This window comes from Schistocerca americana, chromosome 5, assembly GCF_021461395.2.
Source record: "Schistocerca americana isolate TAMUIC-IGC-003095 chromosome 5, iqSchAmer2.1, whole genome shotgun sequence".
Taxonomy (NCBI): Eukaryota; Metazoa; Arthropoda; class Insecta; order Orthoptera; family Acrididae; genus Schistocerca; species Schistocerca americana.
In genome coordinates, this window is record NC_060123.1 from 679037460 (window position 1) to 679062331 (window position 24872).

Genomic DNA, 24872 nt, shown 5'->3' on the forward strand with positions numbered 1-24872 from the left:
ATTATTTATGAAATTTACAAACATTTAAAAACTCGTGTAAAAATATTTACGAAAAATACACTACTTTCCTTTCCTCAGAAAGTTCCCTGCGAGAACGAAACGACCATAAATAGAAACAAAACTCACCATACGGTAAGTGCGCGAGAAAACAATATGGCAGACCCAGCACTCAACAGAGACGTGGCCACAGCTCGGGCATGCGCAGTGCCGAATTTAGAACTGGCCCAATTCCTTTATCCCTAGAATTACCGTGCGCCGCTACGAACGCGATCTGAGTGAGCCCGTTCACACGATAAACGGCCGCCATTCACGCAACTGGTTGTCAGTCTATTAAGAGCTCATTCATCGCGTAAAACGATAATTACCTGTTTACAACCGTGACAGCGACTTGCGTCAAGACTGTTTGTGCTACACTGCTACTGTTTGTTGTGGACGCTAGTCAGATGTTTCCTGACTATGGCCCAGTAAGCCGAAGACCAGCCTGAAATAACAAATATTGGTAGAACGAAAACGCAGTTGGTTTCTGTTTTCAACCTCAGATACGTAACGTCTTTCCCTTCTCAACGGATCTTTTTCCTGGCATGTAGGTACTGGATAGATGTCAACAGCTAAGGCCTCCGTGAACTATCCCCAAACACAGCTGTGTCAGCTAGTCCCGCCTTGCTGTAATGTCACGACAGGGGAATGCCATTCCGTCTATGACGCGCCGCCATTCCAGAGAGAGCCGTTGCGTCATCGACAGGCAGGCAGTGAGTCTCCAGATGCGGTGTGACCGACTTCTACAGCCGCGGAACACTTTCTCGCGACGCAGCGAACTTAAAGCGGTGGGAGAGCCAAGGTCGCTACAGAATGCAGCCGAGCCGTCCGGTTTTATCCAACGCGCGCGCGCGCGCTCGATCCAGGTCCACGCGCAATGCAGTGGAACGCAAGACTAGCGATACAACGAGTTTAATGTTTTGCTACTCTGGTTATGCTCGAATATGGTGTGACCCTTCGTGGAAAACTGGAACGTAGCGGGCTGCTAGACAAAAGATTTGAAGAGCCAGGCCAGCTCTTTGTACAGGGCTATTACAAATGATTGAAGCGATTTCATAAATTCACTGTAGCTCCATTCATTGACATATGGTCACGACACACTACAGATACGTAGAAAAACTCATAAAGTTTTGTTCGGCTGAAGCCGCACTTCAGGTTTCTGCCGCCAGAGCGCTCGAGAGCGCAGTGAGACAAAACGGCGACAGGAGCCGAGAAAGCGTATGTCGTGCTTGAAATGCACTCACATCAGTCAGTCATAACAGTGCAACGACATTTCAGGACGAAGTTCAACAAAGATCCACCAACTGCTAGCTCCATTCGGCGATGGTATGCGCAGTTTAAAGCTTCTGGATGCCTCTGTAAGGGGAAATCAACGGGTCGGCCTGCAGTGAGCGAAGAAACGGTTGAACGCGTGCGGGCAAGTTTCACGCGTAGCCCGCGGAAGTCGACGAATAAAGCAAGCGGGGAGCTAAACGTACCACAGCCGACGGTTTGGAAAATCTTACGGAAAAGGCTAAAGCAGAAGCCTTACCGTTTACAATTTCTACAAGCCCTGACACCCGATGACAAAGTCAAACGCTTTGAATTTTCGGCGCGGTTGCAACAGCTCATGGAAGAGGATGCGTTCAGTGCGAAACTTGTTTTCAGTGATGAAGCAACATTTTTTCTTAATGGTGAAGTGAACAGACACAATGTGCGAATCTGGGCGGTAGAGAATCCTCACGCATTCGTGCAGCAAATTCGCAATTCACCAAAAGTTAACGTATTTTGTGCAATCTCACGGTTTAAAGTTTATGGCCCCTTTTTCTTCTGCGACAAAAACGTCACAGGACACGTGTATCTGGACATGTTGGAAAATTGGCTCATGCCACAACTGGAGACCGACAGCGCCGACTTCATCTTTCAACAGGATGGTGCTCCACCGCACTTCCATCATGATGTTCGGCATTTCTTGAACAGGGGATTGGAAAACCGATGGATCGGTCATGGTGGAGATCATGACCAGCAATTCATGTCATGACCTCCACGCTCTCCCGACTTAACCCCATGCGATTTCTTTCTGTGGGGTTGTGTGAAAGATTCAGTGTTTAAACCTCCTCTACCAAGAAACGTGCCAGAACTGCGAGCTCGGATCAACGATGCTTTCGAAATCATCGATGGGGACATGCTGCGCCGAGTGTTGGAGGAATTTGATTATCGGCTTGATGTCTGCCGAATCACTAAAGGGGCACATATCGAACATTTGTGAATGCCTAAAAAAACTTGTTGAGTTTTTGTATGTGTGTGCAAAGCATTGTGAAAATATCTCAAATAATAAAGTTATTGTAGAGCTGTGAAATCGCTTCAATCATTTGTAATAACCCTGTAGTTGGCTGTTCCGGTGGAATACTGCCCACGTGGGCGCTGGCGACAGGCTAGCTCCAGGCAAAACCGTTGATTGCCATGGGATGGGAGGTCAACAGTCCAGCCGGCCTCGCGCGCCAGAAAAAGAAGCTATAAAAAGATACTGGCAGAGTCAGTTCTCCCCGTACTTGATTATAGTGTTCCTATTCTCCAAGGCCTTACGTATGAGAGCTCACGCTGGCTGCAGCTGGCGATGAACGCTTGTGTTCTATACGTTTGTGATGTACGCTATGTCGACAGTATCACTCCTGCCCACGGACAGTTGTCATGGCTCCATGCTAATAAGTATAGACACTATCATACTCTGCGTTTCGTCTATCATCTTCTTAATCATTGCACTGCATGTTTTTTACCTTCAGCTCTTACACTACTCTCTGAGCTGCACAGCAAAAGTTAGGATTTCTTCAGCTGAAGAAATCCTGGCTTCTAATCCAGACATTTTAAGCCAATATTTCCATAAATGGAGGTTACGACCAAACTCAAATAAAACATGTTGCATGTTTTCATCTGTCTAGTAGACTGGCACACAGAGCCCTAGATGTTTGTCCTGAGGTACGCAAACTTCATCATAACATGCATCCATAGTGCATTGGGATGGCGTTAGATAGGACACTTTCTTTCAAGGAGCACTTGACACGAACACCTGCTAATCTCAAAAGCAGCTCTGTGGCACTAGTTAGGGATCGTCAGCAGACTCTCTTTGCGTATCTGCATTCGGACTGGTATTATTTATTTCATTAACAGTACAGAGTAACCCACCCCCTTGGAATGTAATGTGGGTCGGATGCGTCTGAATCTAACCGCAAAGACTTCTTATTGTTACAGACTTATTGATGTGCAATTGTTAATGCAATTTTTAGTAATATAAGGAACATAATGTATATAAAATTTCTCGGAGACTACAGAAAACTGAATTCTTAACAATTATTAAAAGTTCTATATAATTTTTTTCTGTCTAGTTGAGTAGAATAGAATTTATAAAGTGTAAAAAAGGGTAATACAAGAAGTGTGGTGAAAATAAGTTGCAATACGTAGAGGGAAGTGAAATACGAGGATGTGTAATTTAGTCTGAGTAGCTTGTTGGTTGATAATAGCCTATTTCTACTATTTCTGGTGAGTGTGTCTCGGTAGAACCTCCAGATATTCTCAACTGTAATGGTGTGGGTTTATGTACGTTTGATGTGTTTGTGTCTATCGAAGTATTACTAACGTGTTGCATGTCAGGACACTAGATGATATTCAATAGTTGCTTCTCTAATTGTTGGTAGTTGTGGTATATTCCGTGTGATAACGTAGATACATACACACTACACTTGTAAATTCATTAGTAGAACCAGAGTTTAGTTCATTGTTACTTGAGTGCAGTATTTTTTAAATAACTTAATACGTTACATTTTTAGTTTTATACATAGTTCATACAGAAAACAGATTTTGATATATAAAATACTTTGATTGTAGCTTTACATAAAGAAGAGATTGTACTTCTGCCTACACATAATAAGACGCGTAATACATTACTGCATGCGTACAATATACTATAGACAGTATGCAGTGTGTCGTTGCGGAGGAAGAGCCTCAGAATATAAGTTCTTAGAGCCTTCTCCTCAGCCGGCCGGAGTGGCCGATCGGTTCTAGGCGCTACAGTCTGGAACCGCGCGAACACTACGGTCGCAGGTTCGAATCCTGCCTCGGGCATGGATGTTTGTGATGTCCTTAGGTTAGTTAGGTTTAAGTAGTTCTAAGTTCTAGGGGACTGATGACCTCAGAATTTTAAGTCCCATAGTGCTCAGAGCCATTTGAATTTTTTGTCTTCTCCTCCAAAGCGATTTTACCTTATTACTAGAGTCTTTTTGTGTGGGTGCTTTGTTTTATGAGTGTTATTGCCTGTTGGGTGGTTTGTGGCTGTGTTACGGCATGCAGTGTCATGTATCGTTGGTCTGGATCCTTAGTGTCGTTCCCTTATCAGTCAAGTTCACTTAGCATGTTGGTTCCTTCCTTGGTTTCCAGATCTGTGGTCGTGCTTGTGCTCTTCCACGTGGTGTGTTCGGTTGTTGTCTACGCCCACGTCCGTAAGGGTTTCGACGCTTGTATTCTTCGTGCAGTGTTCGATACAATATCGGCTACGCTATTCATTGTGTTCCAGACAGCAGGGTTACGTGTTATTCTGGCGATGTCACCGTCATTCTGTATAGGTCTTACTTCTGATAGTGTTGCATAGCAGTGTGACATATTCTGGTGTCCCAGTTTTTCCGCAAATGCATATTTCATTCTACACTACTGGCCATTAAAATTGCTACACCAAGAAGAAATGCAGATGATAAACGGGTATTCATTGGACAAATATATTATGCTAGAACTGACTTGTGATTACATTTTCACGCAATTTGGGTGCAAAGATCCTGAGAAATGAATACCCAGAACAACCACCTCTGGCCGTAATAACGGCCTTGGTACGCCTGGGCATTGAGTCAAACAGAGCTGGGATGCCGTGTACAGGTACAGCTGCCCATGCAGCTTCAACACGATACCACAGTTCATCAAGAGTAGTGACAGGCGTATCGTGACGAGCCAGTTGCTCGGCCACCATTGACCAGACGTTTCCAATCGGTCAGAGATCTGGAGAATGTGCTGGCCAGGGCAGCAGTCAAACATTGTCTGTATCCAGAAAGTCCCATACAGGACCTGCAACATGCGGTCATGCATTATCCTGCTGCAATGTAGGGTTTCGCAGGGATCGAATGAAGGGTAGAGCCACGGGTCGTAACACATCGGAAATGTAACGTCCACTGTTCAAAGTGCCGTCAATGCGAACAAGAGGTGACCGAGACGTGTAACCAAGGCACCCCATACCATCACCTCGGGTGATACACCGGTATGGCGATGACGAATACACGCTTCCAATGTGCGTTCACGGTGGTGTCGCCAAACACGGATGCGACCATCATGATGCTGTATGCAGAACCTGGATTCATCCGAAAAAATGACGTTTTTCCATTTGCGCACCCAGGTTCGTCGTTGAGTACACCATCGCAGGCGCTCGTACCTGTGATGCAGCGTCAAGGGTAACTGCAGCCATAGTCTCCGAGCTGATAGTCCATGCTGCTGCAAACGTCGTCGAACTGTTCGAGGAGATGGTTGTTGTCTTGCAAACGTCCCCATCTGTTGACTCAGGGATCGAGACGTGGCTGCAGGATCCGTTACAGCCATGGGGATAAGATGCCTGTCATCTCTACTGCTAGTGATACGAGGCCGTTGGGATCCAGCACGGCGTTCCGTATTATCCTCCTGAACCCACCGATTCCATATTCTGCTGACAGACATTGGATCTTTACCAACGCTAGCACCAATGTCGCGATACGATAAACCGCAATCGCGATAGGCTACAATCCGACCTTTATCAAAGTCGGAAACGTGATGGTACGCATTTCTCCTCCTTATACGAGGCATTACAACAACGTTTCACGAGGCAACGCCGGTCAACTGCTGTTTGTGTATGAGAAATCGATTACAAACTTTCCTCATGTCAGCACCTTGTGTGAATGCTCTGAAAAGCTAATCATTTGCATATCACAGCATCTTCTTCCTGTCGGTTGAATTTCGCGTTTGTAGCACGTCATCTTCGTGATGTAGCAATTGTAATGGCCAGTAGTGTAAGTTGGTCCCGCGCGGTTTAAGTGTATCGTGTACGGCCCGTGGCCGATCAGGAAATGGACCAGCCCCGGCTTGGGTCGACATGTTTTAGTTGTAATCTTTCACTTACATCAGGAAAGAAAGGGTGTACTCGTCGACCCTTGTCGGATGCCTCCCACTTTCTCTGCCATGTTTGAATCCACCATTGCTTCATTTGTGTTTTGTTGATAGTGTTCGTTCCTGGATTGGTATGCTCAAAATCAGATTACTGTGTGACTGTCTGGCTTTATATCCACGCATGAAAAGAGATACGCATACAACTTAACGAAGGCATGCACATTGTTAGTCGATCAATACGATCTACTCTCACATACCTGTCACCTGACTTGAACCATACTCGACCTCCTGATACAAGACGTACGATCCCTCTACTACGTGAAAACCTTCCAATATTGAATGATGTATTCTCTACATGGAGCGAAAAAGATAAAGATTCACATCCTTGATTGTTACTGAAGATTAAATCAGTGCATCGCTGAATGGAAACAAAATGTCCTTCTCAATGCTTCAAATTGCCATGCATCCAGCAGGAAGGTCCGGATTTGACCAGCCTCGAGCGATTTGGACTACCCTGAAACGCATCCCACCGGGCCATAGAAGTTGCGTAGACACTCACCATCTCGTGACTACGAGTATGACTCTGAACTACAGATAGTTGCTCATGTTGTATCAGCACGTGCCGTATGTGCCTGCAAGGGACTTTCGAAGATAGGACAGCGACGGGTACATTATAGAAATTGATGTATGTCAATAGCTATTGTGGTTTGTGATGCACTATGCTGGAGAGTTAAATGTGACGGGTGGTGTGATGAACTAAATTACAGAAACTGATGCTTTAAAAATCATATTCTGTGTCAGGAACCCGACTTTGGACCAATTTTTCTCATAAAATCGGAGAAATTAAATTTCTTCCAAACTTATAATAATCTTTTATCACTTTTCTCTTCCATATACTTGTCTGCGGCTGACCCTTGTCAACACTTCCTCCCTCCTCCACTGCTCCCTTCCGCTTGTCTATTCTGTTCTTTACTATCAATGAAATTTTAATCTTGTTCTCTTTCCTTGTGCGTTCCGCTTCTAATACTACAAAACACGACTTCAAATGTGCTAAACTAATAAATATCACCTTAATGACCTTTATTATTATTATTATTATTATTATTATTATTATTACTGTTACTATTATTATTATTATTACTGTAAACGCTTTGTAATACTTTAATAGGAATATGTTATTACTGGAGGAAGTAAGTCAGACCCTTAAGGCTAAATAAGCAACAAATAAAAGAAATAAATAAGAACATCAGAGTCCTCCAGATACCGAATCAACGAACCACAGCCCTGGATTTAAACTGCGTACACCCTACTCATTAAAAAAAAGTGTTGCCTAGATACAAGACAAGTAGACAAAAGAGGGTCGGTGTCCTAGAAAGCCAGCTGGAAAAATTAAGTGTTTTTGTAAAGCCGCAGATAACATGCACAGCACTAAAAGCGAGAGTAATGTGGAGGGAGGTAGCGAACCCTCATTGGCTGGCTCAAACATCCTTAGTGGAAGCTGGTCGGGATAGGACCCAAGATACTAAAGATAGATCTTCTCTACAACGCGCGGCCGACGGACAGTGGATGGGCTTCACTCTGATATTTCACAACACTGGTATTATGACGTGTACCGATTACTTTTCTCCATCAAGGTCGTATTTCGGACCCTGGAGATGCCAATGGTCTGTAGATGATGAGTGAGACGAATACACCGCGGAAACCGCTGCCTACCACCTTTCCTATTTCAGATAGGCAGTAGGCAGTAGCACTCACCTGCTGATCTACTGTCACTGAACCGTGGAGACTTCTTCTTTGGGACGTGTTTCATCGCGTAATTGATTAATTTAAAGAAAAAGGGACAGATGGAAAGCTAGTAAACGTGATAGCCCATATACACGATTAAATTTCAGTATGTAGGATGCCCCAGGAGGAATGTCAATATTCTGGATTGTGACAGGAAAGACCATTCGAAGACAAAAATTCTGATGAGCATCAGTTCTAGGCTGCACACCTTTAGAGCCATGAGCACTTCTTCATATTCGATACTCTGATACAAATGTGTCCTGCTGCTCTTTGGCTTCCATATTTTGAGATGTGGCTGTATCGACCAAAACAAGGAAAAAATATCCAGTAAACATAGGCACTAAAGTTCATACCTTAAGCGCTACGAGCACTTGTTCATCTTCGCTAGCCGGCCTGCGTGGCCAAGCAGTTCTAGGCGCTACAGTCTGGAACCGCGCGACCGCTACGGTCGCAGGTTCGAATCCTACCTCGGGCACGGATGTCTGTGCTGTCCTTATGTTAGTTGGGTTTAAGTAGTTCTAAGTTCTAGGGGACTGATGATCTCAGCTGTTAAGTCCCATAATGCTCAGAGCCATTTGAACCATCTTCGCTACTGTGAAACGCATCTCTTTCAGTGAACATCTGCTCAAAGCTCTTAAAGTATGCGTTTCAGAGCACATGTTTACTAGACTTGATTGCTTCGAGTGATCGTTCCATTCATAGCCCTGAATACTGATCTTTCCTCTTGGGACACCCTGCATTCTGTTGGGAGGTAGCTTCCACAGCTTGCACAGTGATGCATGGCTAGGCGGGATGCCCCCCCCCCCCCCCCCCAAAAAAAAAAAAAGTTAAACACAAAGAGAAATCTAAACGAGAATAGGTCCTGTCTCTAAAGAGGGCAGTGGATCTTGAACTGAAACGAATCAAGAATCTGAGAGTAAATAGCCTGTGTTCTACTATCTACACCTATACTCTGCGAACCACTGTGAAGTGCATGACAGAGGGTACGCCCCACTATACCAGTTATTTGCGCTTTCTCCCATCCGGCACAAAAATGGTTCAAATGGCTCTGAGCACTATGGGACTTAACATCTTAGGTCATCAGTCCCCTAGAACTTAGAACTACTTAAACCTAACCAACCTAAGGACATCACACACATCCATGCCCGAGGCAGGATTCGAACCTGCGACTGTAGCAGTCCCGCGGTTCCGGACTGCAGCGCCTAGAACCGCAAGACCACCGCGGCCGGCATCCCGCACATTTCGACCGGATTCTCGCAGTGAAAAACGGTATGATTGTATGAAAGCAGTAACAGTAATTGGTGACCAAAGAGGACGGTCTCATAGTGATGGAAGGCAACGCTTGCATACCAGAATGGCGGTAGCCGCCGCACACTTACTATCTGTGATGTACCCTAGTCCAAGGTCAGCAACCCAATGGGCCTGGAGAGTGGCTGTCGACGCTGCTTTGTGAACTCGGACACCGCACTATTGACAAGTACGTCCCCGCAGCCAATATAACAGGGGGAGCGAAAGAACTGTTGCTGCAGCCTTGTACGGGCGACCGGCTCGGTCTCTGTGACTCATAGATTGGCACACCTGTTTGGGCGTGAATACCCCGAACGAGGGAGAAACTGGTATGCCTACGCAATCGCCTGGCTTCACCTTATATTCTGATGTGACGCCCAGGACTCTGTAAGGATACTCGCCATCTTGAGCATTTTCTACATTAAACAAATGCTGAATATGGACATTATTTCGCTACTTCCACCAGATGGTCCTCCATGTAGGCAATTGATCGGTGGTGCACGTTTTCGGTGTAAAATTTATATAACTCTGTAAATTAATCGATGAATCAATGATCCTTCCGGTCTGAGATAATTATCGATATGCTCGAAATTTTGTAGGCAATCTGAATCTGTGGTTGTAATCGACGAGTTAATTTTATTTGGCTCTCTTTCGTTGCGACAGGGACTGTCCACGACAGTCGTGATCACACCATGCGCGTTCTCGCCATTAAAAATAACAGGTTAAGGTCGCAGTGTTTCAGCAAAGCTGAGTTAGGAAATGTATCTGTTGATGTGATGGAATTAAATTTTCCTTGGGACAAATGAGTCCTAACTTTGTTTTCGTTAACGACAGAAGCTGAAGAAGTCTCAAGGAAAATTTAATTATATCAGATCTATGAATTAGAATTGGTGCCACAGCCGGGACTTGAACCTGGGTCTCCTACTTACTAGCCATTATTCCATCGTAGCAGTGTAGCTAACACAACTGCACAGATTACCCTAGTCCGATGCCCCCCTCAAGAGAGGAATTAAAGTTTGTGTTAGGGAGGGCATTGCACTATGGTAGACAGTACAGCAGTGTTAGCTGCTATAATTATCGAAGAAAATGTAGATTGTTAGCCATAACATTTATAAAAGTGTTATGTTGACTCAAAGTTTTTTACTCCAGGTGAGAACGCGGTGGTGGCCTTGGACGTTTCCCCAGTCCAGTCTCTACTGATGTCTGACGTGCTGTATGCGGTGTGGCTGGTGCGCCCATTGTGCGACAGGTGACAGAGCTGAAGGAATGGATGGCCGTCAGTTGTGCTCGAGCAGTGCGAAGCAGGTAACGGTTCGCTGGTTTCCTCAGCTCACAGGAAACCCATGCGTGACCGCAGCGAGACAGATATCAATAAACATTGTACTATCGCAACGTGTAATGCACATCCAGCACGCTAGTAACATTATTGTAAACTGTGCAGTTCTCGTACACAATTTCTACACGCCAGTGTGATCAGCAAGTCAGAATTTGAAACACTGTAATGTTGTTTATGTTGTCATGTCCCTGACTGTTATTTTTAACTGGCAATGAAGCACATTTTGAGGTACATGCGGGTTGTTGTAACACTTTTTTTTTAAAGAAAGTGCAGTCGATATCATTTATAGCAACGTCGCTTTTAGCAACGTATTGGCAATAACAGCGAGATAAAACGGTCCCGCCTTGATCCTATGTAAATGCTATATTTAATGACTCGTTTAGTGCGACATCGCTTCATACGACTTACCGTATAAAACGACTTATTTTTTATTACATTTTCGGAGAAATATACAGGCTCTAACGTCCAATATTTACTTTCGTTTGTTACGTACTTGGGGATTACTAGCAAAAATGGTTCAAATGGCTCTAAGCACTATGGGAGTTAACTTTTGAGGTCATCAGTCCCCTAGAACTTAGAACTACTTAAACCTAACTAACCTAAGGACATCACACACATCCATGCCCGAGGCAGGATTCGAACCTGCGACCGTAGCGGTCGCGCGGTGATTACTAGCAGCAATGTAACACTTCTTTTCAAACTCTTATTTTCTGCAGATTGTTGGTTTAAAATCAGGCGCTAAAACGAATAAATCGTCAGATGCATACGCACATCTTAAATACACTCCTGGAAATTGAAATAAGAACACCGTGAATTCATTGTCCCAGGAAGGGGAAACTTTATTGACACATTCCTGGGGTCAGATACATCACATGATCACACTGACAGAACCACAGGCACATAGACACAGGCAACAGAGCATGCACAATGTCGGCACTAGTACAGTGTATATCCACCTTTCGCAGCAATGCAGGCTGCTATTCTCCCATGGAGACGATCGTAGAGATGCTGGATGTAGTCCTGTGGAACGGCTTGCCATGCCATTTCCACCTGGCGCCTCAGTTGGACCAGCGTTCGTGCTGGACGTGCAGACCGCCTGAGACGACGCTTCATCCAGGCCCAAACATGCTCAATGGGGGACAGATCCGGAGATCTTGCTGGCCAGGGTAGTTGACTTACACCTTCTAGAGCACGTTGGGTGGCACGGGATACATGCGGACGTGCATTGTCCTGTTGGAACAGCAAGTTCCCTTGCCGGTCTAGGAATGGTAAAACGATGGGTTCGATGACGGTTTGGATGTACCGTGCACTATTCAGTGTCCCCTCGACGATCACCAGTGGTGTACGGCCAGTGTAGGAGATCGCTCCCCACACCATGATGCCGGGTGTTGGCCCTGTGTGCCTCGGTCGTATGCAGTCCTGATTGTGGCGCTCACCTGCACGGCGCCAAACACGCATACGACCATCATTGGCACCAAGGCAGAAGCGACTCTCATCGCTGAAGACGACACGTCTCCATTCGTCCCTCCATTCACGCCTGTCGCGACACCACTGGAGGCGGGCTGCACGATGTTGGGGCGTGAGCGGAAGGCGGCCTAACGGTGTGCGGGACCGTAGCCCAGCTTCATGGAGACGGTTGCGAATGGTCCTCGCCGATACCCCTGGAGCAACAGTGTCCCTAATTTGCTGGGAAGTGGCGGTGCGGTCCCCTACGGCACTGCGTAGGATCCTACGGTCTTGGCGTGCATCCGTGCGTCGCTGCGGTCCGGTCCCAGGTCGACGGGCACGTGCACCTTCCGCCGACCACTGGCGACAACATCGATGTACTGTGGAGACCTCACGCCCCACGTGTTGAGCAATTCGGCGGTACGTCCACCCGGCCTCCCGCATGCCCACTATACGCCCTCGCTCAAAGTCCGTCAACTGCACATACGGTTCACGTCCACGCTGCCGCCGCATGCTACCAGTGTTAAAGACTGCGATGGAGCTCCGTATGCCACGGCAAACTGGCTGACACTGACGGCGGCGGTGCACAAATGCTGCGCAGCTAGCGCCATTCGACGGCCAACACCGCGGTTCCTGGTGTGTCCGCTGTGCCGTGCGTGTGATCATTGCTTGTACAGCCCTCTCGCAGTGTCCGGAGCAAGTATGGTGGGTCTGACACACCGGTGTCAATGTGTTCTTTTTTCCATTTCCAGGAGTGTACAAAGAGCAGACAATGATAACTGATGACCTTAAGTAGGACAGTACCGTAGTATGCGCTGCCAAAGCTACTAGTTGGAAAACTGAACAACACTGCCTTTCTTGTGATTACAGAAAACTAGAAAATTAAATTCCAGTATGGCTATTTTTTTTAAAGTAGAGGATGTGATTAATACACTCCTGGAAATTGAAATAAGAACACCGTGAATTCATTGTCCCAGGAAGGGGAAACTTTATTGACACATTCCTGGGGTCAGATACATCACATGATCACACTGACAGAACCACAGGCACATAGACACAGGCAACAGAGCATGCACAATGTCGGCACTAGTACAGTGTATATCCACCTTTCGCAGCAATGCAGGCTGCTATTCTCCCATGGAGACGATCGTAGAGATGCTGGATGTAGTCCTGTGGAACGGCTTGCCATGCCATTTCCACCTGGCGCCTCAGTTGGACCAGCGTTCGTGCTGGACGTGCAGACCGCGTGAGACGACGCTTCATCCAGTCCCAAACATGCTCAATGGGGGACAGATCCGGAGATCTTGCTGGCCCGGGTAGTTGACTTACACCTTCTAGAGCACGTTGGGTGGCACGGGATACATGCGGACGTGCATTGTCCTGTTGGAACAGCAAGTTCCCTTGCCGGTCTAGGAATGGTAGAACGATGGGTTCGATGACGGTTCGGATGTACCGTGCACTATTCAGTGTCCCCTCGACGATCACCAGTGGTGTACGGCCAGTGTAGGAGATCGCTCCCCACACCATGATGCCGGGTGTTGGCCCTGTGTGCCTCGGTCGTATGCAGTCCTGATTGTGGCGCTCACCTGCACGGCGCCAAACACGCATACGACCATCATTGGCACCAAGGCAGAAGCGACTCTCATCGCTGAAGACGACACGTCTCCATTCGTCCCTCCATTCACGCCTGTCGCGACACCACTGGAGGCGGGCTGCACGATGTTGGGGCGTGAGCGGAAGACGGCCTAACGGTATGCGGGACCGTAGCCCAGCTTCATGGAGACGGTTGCGAATGGTCCTCGCTGATACCCCAGGAGCAACAGTGTCCCTAATTTGCTGGGAAGTGGCGGTGCGGTCCCCTACGGCACTGCGTAGGATCCTACGGTCTTGGCGTGCATCCGTGCGTTGCTGCGGTCCGGTCCCAGGTCGACGGGCACGTGCACCTTCCGCCGACCACTGGCGACAACATCGATGTACTGTGGAGACCTCACGCCCCACGTGTTGAGCAATTCGGCGGTACGTCCACCCGGCCTCCCGCATGCTCACTATACGCGCTCGCTCAAAGTCCGTCAACTGCACATACGGTTCACGTCCACGCTGTCGCGGCATGCTACCAGTGTTAAAGACTGCGATGGAGCTCCGTATGCCACGGCAAACTGGCTGACACTGACGGCGGCGGTGCACAAATGCTGCGCAGCTAGCGCCATTCGACGGCCAACACCGCAGTTCCTGGTGTGTCCTCTGTGCCGTGCGTGTGATCATTGCTTGTACAGCCCTCTCGCAGTGTCCGGAGCAAGTATGGTGGGTCTGACACACCGGTGTCAATGTGTTCTTTTTTCCATTTCCAGGAGTGTAGCTGATTCTCTTTGATGCTTTGTGGTTGTGTGTGTGTGTGTGTGTGTGTGAAAGAGTACTGTTCATTTGCTACTGTTGATTAATTTTTGTAATACAGCAACTGGAAAGAATTGTCATTCATGACTATAATACTATAATGCACTTACAATACGTTTCAAACATGACCAACATTTTATCTCATTCATCATCCAAGAACATGTTAGACATTATTGAGCAATTTGCATTCTTGCTTTTTCACTTGTTACAGGTTTTGCACATATTTATTGCTGTACTTACTGCATAAACATAAGAAGAGTTCATCTTCAGTCCCTCTCCAGAAATACTTTATTGTGAAAACTATAGGTTTCCCGAGGTGTCCTGTATTTCCGTTACTTTTTGAAGCGTTAAATCTGACAGCCTAAAATTTACAAATGCCAAACTTTTTTAAAAAAACAAAGCAAAATCCTGTTTGTACGACTATCGGCTATAACTACTGTAAACTGTCGCTCCCTCCGACGTCATTATAACCGGTTTTGACTGTATGACCCATATTCTTACTAGAGATAGCACTGATCAAAACAGAAAGAAGTTCGTGTAGACGTATGCCCGGTATGGCGTTCCTAATCACAATGAATAAAGTGCACGGGCGTACTGGAAAGCGGTGCCTCGGAATTTTTGTGTGTGAAAACTCTTAGACTTCTAAAGAATTTGTAATATTTATACCAACTTGGCTTCTTCAAGAAATGTCGCCGCCCCTGCACAGAAGTAGACGTAGATTTATAGAGTCCGCTGTTTTTGCTTTGAGGCTGTAACCTTTCGGCAGGCGTGCCTATTTTTGTCAGACGAGAAGGCGCGCATTGCAAAAGTTACAACATGAACATTTATCAATAAAAGCAAGCATGTGCTGTACAAACTATTATATTTATCGAAGAAAGCGGTTCACATTTACTACCTTCAACATTTATAACATAAACGTTTGCTCTTTTAATTATTTGAATAACAATTTAGCCAGTTACTCAGACATACAGGGTTATTACAAATGATTGAAGCGATTTCACAGCTCTACAATAACTTTATTATTTGAGACACTTTCACAATGCTTTGCACACACATACAAAAACTCAAAAACTTTTTTTAGGCATTCACAAATGTTCGATATGTGCCCCTTTAGTGATTCGGCAGACATTAAGCCGATAATCAAGTTCCTCCCACACTCGGCGCAGCATGTCCCCATCAATGAGTTCGAAAGCATTGTTAATGCGAGCTCGCAGTTCTGGCACGTTTCTTGGTGGAGGAGGTTTAAACACTGAATCTTTCACATCACTATGCGTGAAACTTGCCCGCACGCGTTCAACCGTTTCTTCGCTCACTGCAGACCGACCCGTTGATTTCCCCTTACAGAGGCATCCAGAAGCTTTAAACTGCGCATACCATCGCCGAATGGAGTTAGCAGTTGGTGGATCTTTGTTGAACTTCGTCCTGAAGTGTCGTTGCACTGTTATGACTGACTGATGTGAGTGCATTTCAAGCACGACATACGCTTTCTCGGCTCCTGTCGCCATTTTGCCTCACTGCGCTCTCGAGCGCTCTGGCGGCAGAAACCTGAAGTGCGGCTTCAGCCGAACAAAACTTTATGAGTTTTTCTACGTATCTGTAGTGTGTCGTGACCATATGTCAATGAATGGAGCTACAGTGAATTTATGAAATCGCTTCAATCATTTGTAATAGCCCTGTATGTTCACTTTTGCAACACCTTTCACAGACAACATCTTTCTTAGAGTGCTGTTTAAAAGCCAAGTTATTACACCCATCATATTAAATTGATGCTGATAAATTGTTTTGACGCTTACAAGGATTACACGTCTAGAGTTTTTTTCGCCGAAGATTCGGGGCGCTGATCTTCGGACGTCGATGCTCCTCCACGAAACTGCATAAGAAACACAGTGAAATTGGGTGGCAACGATTTGAGTTTACCTCTAGATATCACCTGTTCTTTCATAAGACCTTGTGCTAGCTTCTTGACATATATACGTCTTCGTGAATTATATCACGCTTTGTGAAGGAAAATAATATTTGTGAACTAATTCCAGCAAAATTGCCAATGATTATCTCCTTGTAATTCTTGAACCTGAGTAACAGACACACACGTTATCTACATCATCAACTTCCACTTTTCTCACATTGTAGTCAGCTTGCGTGTTTTTAACTGTCGCCGTGTCATGCATGGTGGACAAAAGTATGACAGCACTGTTTTTACGAGGAACATGTAGAACTAAGGTATGTGGTGACTTCAATATTAATTTTGTATGCGGTTGTGCAAGAAAAAGGATGTTGGAAGATCTTCTAAATTCATATAATCTGATGCAGATTGTGTTTTTTCTAACCAGGGTGAAGGAGAACAGTAGCACAGCAATAGACAATATTTTTGTTCATCCTTCATTTCTAGATGGGCAATCTCTTAGTAAAAGGATGAATGGCCTTTCAGTCCACGATGCACATCTTTTAAGACTAAATGGTTTTTGCATTCAAACAAATATTATATATATAATTGCAAACTTTGTAGAGAAGCTAATCCAACGGCAATAGAGTTATTTAAACCTCGTTAAGGAACAAGAGTGGCAAGATGTTTATAGTGCCGATAACATAGATGACAAATACACTCCTGGAAATGGAAAAAAGAACACATTGACACCGGTGTGTCAGACCCACCATACTTGCTCCGGACACTGCGAGAGGGCTGTACAAGCAATGATCACACGCACGGCACAGTGGACACACCAGGAACTGCGGTGTTGGCCGTCGAATGGCGCTAGCTGCGCAGCATTTGTGCACCGCCGCCGTCAGTGTCAGCCGGTTTGCCGTGGCATACGGAGCTCCATCGCAGTCTTTAACACTGGTAGCATGCGGCGACAGCGTGGACGTGAACCGTATGTGCAGTTGACGGACTTTGAGCGAGGGCGTATAGTGGGCATGCGGGAGGCCGGGTGGACGTACCGCCGAATTGCTCAACACGTGGGGCGTGAGGTCTCCACAGTACATCGATGTTGTCGCCAGTGGTCGGCGGAAGGTGCACGTGCCCGTCGACCTGGGACCGGACCGCAGCGACGCACGGATGCACGCCAAGACCGTAGGATCCTACGCAGTGCCGTAGGGGACCGCACCGCCACTTCCCAGCAAATTAGGGACACTGTTGCTCCAGGGGTATCGGCGAGGACCATTCGCAACCGTCTCCATGAAGCTGGGCTACGGTCCCGCACACTGTTAGACCGTCTTCCGCTCACGCCCCAACATCGTGCAGCCCGCCTCCAGTGGTGTCGCGACAGGCGTGAATGGAGGGACGAATGGAGACGTGTCGTCTTCAGCGATGAGAGTCGCTTCTGCCTTGGTGCCAATGATGGTCGTATGCGTGTTTGGCGCCGTGCAGGTGAGCGCCACAATCAGGACTGCATACGACCGAGGCACACAGGGCCAACACCCGGCATCATGGTGTGGGGAGCGATCTCCTACACTGGCCGTACACCACTGGTGATCGTCGAGGGGACACTGAATAGTGCACGGTACATCCAAACCGTCATTGAACCCATCGTTCTACCATTCCTAGACCGGCGAGGGAACTTGCTGTTCCAACAGGACAATGCACGTCCGCATGTACCCCGTGCCACCCAACGTGCTCTAGAAGGTGTAAGTCAACTACCCTGGCCAGCAAGATCTCCGGATCTGTCCCCCATTGAGCATGTTTGGGACTGGATGAAGCGTCGTCTCACGCGGTCTGCACGTCCAGCACGAATGCTGGTCCAACTGAGGCGCCAGGTGGAAATGGCATGGCAAGCCGTTCCACAGGACTACATCCAGCATCTCTACGATCGTCTCCATGGGAGAATAGCAGCCTGCATTGCTGCGAAAGGTGGATATACACTGTACTAGTGCCGACATTGTGCATGCTCTGTTGCCTGTGTCTATGTGCCTGTGGTTCTGTCAGTGTGATCATGTGATGTATCTGACCCCAGGAATGTGTCAATAAAGTTTCCCCTTCCTGGGACAATGAATTCACGGTGTTCTTATTTCCAGGAGTGTATAATGCTCTCTGTAACATTTCTCATGCTATTTGAAAGTTGCTTTCTATTAGAACAAAGGCAGTCTGGATGGCTGACTAGTGGAATAAAGATATCATGTAGAACAAAGTGGGAATTATAATAAAATGTTAAAACGAGTCACAATCGAACTACAGTATCCCATTACAAATAATGTTGCAAGGTGCTTGAAAATGTTATCAGTAAGGCAAAGTACGTGGTCCGCAAATAGAATAGCTAATTCACAGGACACTTTTAAAACCATATCGTTAGTCTTGAAGGAAGTGTCTGGTCAGCAGCACTAGGTCGACGATATAAAGTCAGTTCGTAGTGCACCGAAGAGCCAAAGAAACTGGTACACCTGCCTGATGTCGTGTATTGTCCCCGCGACCACACAGAACTGCCAAAACACGACGTGATCTGGACTCGACTAATGTCTGAAGTAGTGCTGGGAGAATTGACACCATGTATCCTGCAGGTGTGTCCACAAATCCGTAAGAGTACGGGGAGGTGGAGATCTCTTCTCAACAGAACGTTGCAAGGCATCCCGGATATGCTCAACAATGTTCACGTCTAAAAGTGGGCGTGTGGGGTGTCGCATTGTGCTGATGGACCTGCTCAAGTCCGTCGGAATGCACAATGGACATGAATGGATGCTGGTAATCAGACAGGATGCTTACGTGCGTGTCACCTCTCAGAGTCGTATCTAGACGTATCAGGGGTCCCATATCACTCCAACTGCACACGCTCCACGCCGTTACAGAGCTTCTACCGGCTTGAACAGTCCCCTGCTGATATGCAGGCTCTAATGATTCATGAGGGTGTCTCCGTACCAGTGCAGGTCCATCCGTTCGATGCGATATGAAACGAGACTCGTCCGACCAGGCAACATGTTTCCAGTCATAAACAGTCCAAAGTCGGTGTTGACGGGCCCAGGCGAGGAGTAAAGCTTTGTGTAGTGCAGTAAAGGGTACGCGAGTGGTCCTCCGGCTCCGAAAGCCCACATTGATGATGTATCATTGAATGGTTCACACACTGACGCTTGCTGATGGCCCAGCATTGAAATCTGTGGCAGTCCGCGGAAGGATTGCACTTCGGTCACGCTGAACGATTCTCTTCAGTCGTCCTTGGTCCCGTTCTTGCAGGATATTTTTCCGGCCGCAGCGATTTAATGTCTTACCAGATTCCTGACATTCACCGTACACTAGTGAAGTGGTCGTACGGGAAAATCCCCACTTCATCGCTGCCTCGGTGATGCTGTGTCTCATCGCTCGTGCGCTGACTATACCACCACGTTGAAACTCACTTAAATCTTGATAACCTGTCATTGTAGCAGCAGTAACCGATCTGACAACTGCGCCAGACACTTGTCTTACATAGGCGTTGCCGACGGCAGTGCCGTATTCTGCCTCTGTACATATATCAGTATTTGAATACGCATGCCTATACCAGTTTATTTGGCGCTTCAGTGTAGAAGTGATTCTGTTACTGAAAAGTCAGATATGTGTACAGTATTTAACAATCACTTTCCGAGCATTGCTGGTGAATTAAATAAAAACTTAATTTCTACAGGGAATTACATAACACTCTTGAAAACTGCCTCTGCGGGACTAATGTCTGAAATACTCCTCTGTGATACTGATAGGGGGGAGACTGAGTCAATGATTAAATTACTGAAGATTAAGGACTCTCATGGATATGATGGAGTACCTAGCAGAATATTAAAGTGTTGTGTTGCACATGTTAGCCCTGTACTTGGCCACATTTGTAATTTTTCCTTTAAGAATAGTCAGTTTCCTGAATGTTTAAAATACTCTGTAGTAAAGGTGCCATATAAAAAGAGAAAGGGATAATGTAGACAAGTTTATACCTGTTTCTATGCCATCACTGTTTGCTAAAGTTTTTGAGAAGGCTGTGTATGCTAGGATAATTGATGATTTTATTTCACACAGTTTGCTATCAAATGTTCAGTTCGATTTTAGAAGTGGTTTAACAATTGAAAATGCTAAATTCTCTTTTCCGTGTGTGGTACTGGATGGATTAAACGAAAGTTTTCCGACACTAGACATCTTTTTTTATTTAACTAATGCGTTTGATTGTGTTGATAGCAAAATATTGCTCCAGAAGTTGGACTATTATGGAATATGGGGAGTAGCTCACAATTGGTTCACCTCTTACTTCAGTAACAGACAGCAAAAGGTAGTTATCCACATTGTTGAGAAGGACTGTGATGTGGGGCCTGAGTGGGACACAGTTAAATGTGGGGTGCTCCAGGGATCAGTGCTGGGGCCAGAGTGTTCCTTATTCATATAAGTGACATGCCCTCTAGTATTACAGGTGATTCTAAAATATTTGTTTGCTGATGACACTAGGTGGTAGTAAAGGATGTTGTGTGGAACGTTGGCATTGTTTCAAGTAGTGCAGTTCAAGACATAAGTTCGTGACATGTAGAAAGTAAACTAACGCTAAATTACAGTAGGACTTAGTTTTTATAGTTTCCAACACACAATTCAACAAAACCCGATGTTTTAATTTCACAGAAGGGGCATATGTTTAGTGAAACTGAACAGTTCAAATTTCCACGTGTTCAGATAGATAGGTAACTGTCGTGGAAAGCACACGTTCAGGATCTTGTTCAAAGACTTAATGCAGTCATTTTTACTATTCGAACGATATCTGAAGTGATAGTTCCACACGAAAAGTAGTCTAATTTGTTTGTTTTCATTCACTTATGACGTATGATAATTATATTTTAGGGTATCTCTTCCCATTCTCAAATGACATTTTTGGTTCAGAAACTGGCGGTTTGGGCAATAAGTGATGTAAGTTCGCGTACTTCTTGTCGACTCCTGTTCATTAGTCTGGGTATTCTGACATTGGCCTCTCAATACATATATTCTTTACTGTCGTTTCTCGTTAACAATAACAGCTTACTCCTACGAGTTAGCAGCTTTCACTCAGCTAATACTAGCCAGAAATTTAATCTGCATTTGGATCACACTTCCTTGACCCTTGTGCAGAAACGCGTGTAGCATGCTACTGCATCCATTTTCAATAAGTATACTGCTGCACCCATTTTCAATAAGGTACCACAAGAATTCAAATCCTAGCAGTAATCCAAGCGCTTTCAAATCGAAACTGAAGAGTTTCCTCTTGGGGTCACTCCTCCTATTCTGTCGAGGAGTACCTTGAAAAATTAAGCCGGCTGAAGTGGCCTTGCGGTTCTAGGCGCTGCAGTCTGGAACCGCAAGACCGCTACGGTCGCAGGTTCGAATCCTGCCTCGGGCATGGATGTGTGTGATGTCCTTAGGTTAGTTAGGTTTAACTAGTTCTAAGCTCTAGGGGACTAATGACCTCAGAAGTTGAGTCCCATACTGCTCAGAGCCATTTGAAACATTTTGAAAAATTAAGCTAATTCCTGTCTTATATTGTTGACTGCGTATACATCAACTTATGGCTTGCCCTTTTTTGGGGTTCATAAACATTTTATTTTATCTGTGTTTATCTGTCTCTTATGTTGTAATTTCTTGTACTGACACGTTCCATGAGCTTGATGATTTGCTCCTCAATTTGACCTTACGGAACTAGACGTGTAAAATAGAAAAAAAAGTTATATCCTGCTTAAATTCAAACATTGCACTTCCCTTGTTTTGTTTGAGAGAAATTCTCAACGAATTTCACGTCTGTTCTTCCTCACTGTATCAATCAAAGTGATTTTCTTCTGCAGCAAATATTAAGAAATTGTCAGTTGTAAGGTTCCTGTTAGTTTCCTGTAGGCACCACCAGTCTTTTCACAGTCTCATACGTAAGCATGCTGGCCTTTCTCTTTCCAATCAAATCTTTTGCGCAAGAGTTTATGCCTGTCTCGCTGCCTATTTATATACGTATTTGTATGTTTAACGATTTCATCAATAATGTCAGTTAAATCCATCACGTTTGTCTTTGGACCTGGTAGAATTTGCACAATATTTTTTTCCCTATTGGTTCCTGTCGTTTTAGCACACATGCTTTTACACCACCTTTGTCTTTTCTAGTAAATAACTCCCGTACATCTGCTACTTCTTTGAGATCACCATCATCCTCACCCTCATGTCCAGATTCACTGCCTTTGTCCTCAAATTTAGCGTTTTCATCACTCAAATTCACTTCACTTTCTTCCTGGTCTGAAAAGTGTGGATAGACTTCATCATCACTTAACGAAATTCCTCGTCTTGTACATCCTTTGAACTGAAATAAAACATCAAAAGAAATGAAACGATTTCTCATGCCGTTGTAACCAAATTAACATGTAATGTGCATCTATACAAAATAAAGAACAATGAATAAGTACAGTCAACTTCTTATTACACTTACCTCTGCATACTGACTGCTGGACCAGAGCTTGCAACTGTCACACCAGCAGACGCGCATTGTACTTTTTACAACATTAGACACCTCGTTGCTTACAATTCAGAAAATAAACTGAGACAGCTAATCAGAGGAACTGAAGCCGCCTTAAAATTGTCGAGTTAACATCAACGATGGAGTAAACTGAAGAGGAGGGTAATACTCAAAGTTGAGGCATCGATTTGGCATAAAAACCCGCTGCTGTCGTACTTTATACAACAGCGCGTCCGGTCGAGGGTTAATGGAACCAGAATGAAACAGGCTGCGGCTCTTTCCTACTGATATTACGAGTTCCGTTGGCTACTAATATTCTAGCAATTTTTTGATACGGGCTATCCTTCAGATAACATAGTAAAGTGTACCACCTTATGTACACCCACAAGTGTCACTCGCAAAGCTATCACTCGTTCATTACTACTTTCCAACTGGGTAACAAATATTTTTAATACGTCACAAGCCAAATCATACTTTCCTAAACAAAGTCATAATCTACATAGCTCGCAGACACCCGATCTTAAACACGCACAACATTCCACACGACTCTGTGACTGAACCTCGCCGATCGGCCATTCGAAACGAAACCAATGGCACACGCAATGATTCGACCGTTTCTAGTAATTCAACTACTTAATGTTCTTAATAAAATGTTTTGTGACTACGTAATGATAGCACGGCATTAACAGGTTCTCCCACATTATTATGGAAAAAATCAATAATAATTTAGTAATAATTAATAACCAACAAAAAGATTGTTTTGGCACCAAGGCCAGATTGTAATGCCTGCATCTTTTATGACAACAACCAGTCATAAGATAAGTGTGTTCAGCTGCTGCAATTTCTCACGATTACTGTAACCAGGCAGCAGTGTCCGACAGTTCTTGCATCACTCCACCTCATGACGTCACATGTTTGCTACTATATCTTCGCCCAACTGGGATGTAATATGAGGGAATAAAGCTATAGCTCTGATGGAGAAATGTTACACCACAAACAAATACTTGTTGCGATACGGATCATTTTATTCGTCTTGACAACTGCGAGCACTAATCGATGTAGATTTTATTCCTGTTACCGTTTATTGCACAATTTTTTCTGTTTTAACAAGTATTTATTTCGCGCTCATAACAGAACACAACACAGCCAAATATAGAGGCCGCTGGTGACCATAGCAGAGTTTAGGGACATTACTTAAGTTGGACAGTTCGTCTGAAAGTTTGTCTTCCGACCTTAAGTACCCTAGAGGAAATCAGTAAATCGTAAAGCAAAGATGCAGTAGATACGTTCTCGTAACACGTCTCGCTTCTAACAACATTCTTTGAAGTTACTGAGACAGTGTCCTTGCCAGATTCATACTATCATGAAGCGTGACTGAAGCTGTGGAATTGACGGATATACTCTTCGGTGTGGTGATATAATGATAGCAAATGCCTCGTTCCTAAAGCACTTATAAGAATAATAAAACAAACGAAACATATATACACACTATTGGCAATTAAAATTGCTACACCAAGAAGAAATGCAGATGATAAACGGGTATTCATTGGACAAATACATGATACTAGAACTGACATGTGATTACATTTTCACGCAACTTTGGTGCATAGATCGTGAGAAATCAGTACCCAGAACAACCACCTCTGGCCGTAATAACGACCTTGGTACGCCTGGGCATTCAGTCAAACAGAGCTTGGATGGTGTGTACAGGTACAGCTGCCCATGCAGCTTCAACACACAAGCACAAGACACTACAGAAAATCTCGGCGCCGGTATGTTTCCTACAAGCTAACAAATATTTAGAGTACTTCCTCACACCTGGAAGCTTAATTTACTCTAGAAATTAATTAATGGAACGCTATGAATAAAAGTGTGTATATACAGATATTTATGTGTGTGTGTGTGTATACATTAGCCGAATATTATCGTTTAGCGCACGTATTATTGCATGACACGTTTCCAAACTAAGTCTAAAATATCTTAGAGCGAAACAGCACTGTAAATTTAAAGTTTTTGAAAGGACTGTCGGCAGCAAGGAATAGGAGCGC

The 24872-nt window shown here is 45.2% G+C and overlaps 1 protein-coding gene across 2 annotated transcripts in view; it reads left to right on the top strand.

Moving 5' to 3' along the window:
• The window catches only part of LOC124615719, a 331203-nt gene that overhangs the window by 62162 nt on the left and 244169 nt on the right, over positions 1–24872 (top strand). The window contains exon 2 of one of the 2 annotated variants that reach the window (XM_047143783.1): positions 10408–10563. The exons of the other annotated variant lie outside the window; for it this stretch is intronic. Coding sequence (XP_046999739.1) covers positions 10529–10563 — 35 coding nt within the window. The 5' untranslated portion in view covers positions 10408–10528. The remainder of the gene's footprint in view (positions 1–10407; positions 10564–24872) is intronic. 2 annotated transcript variants of the gene reach the window in all.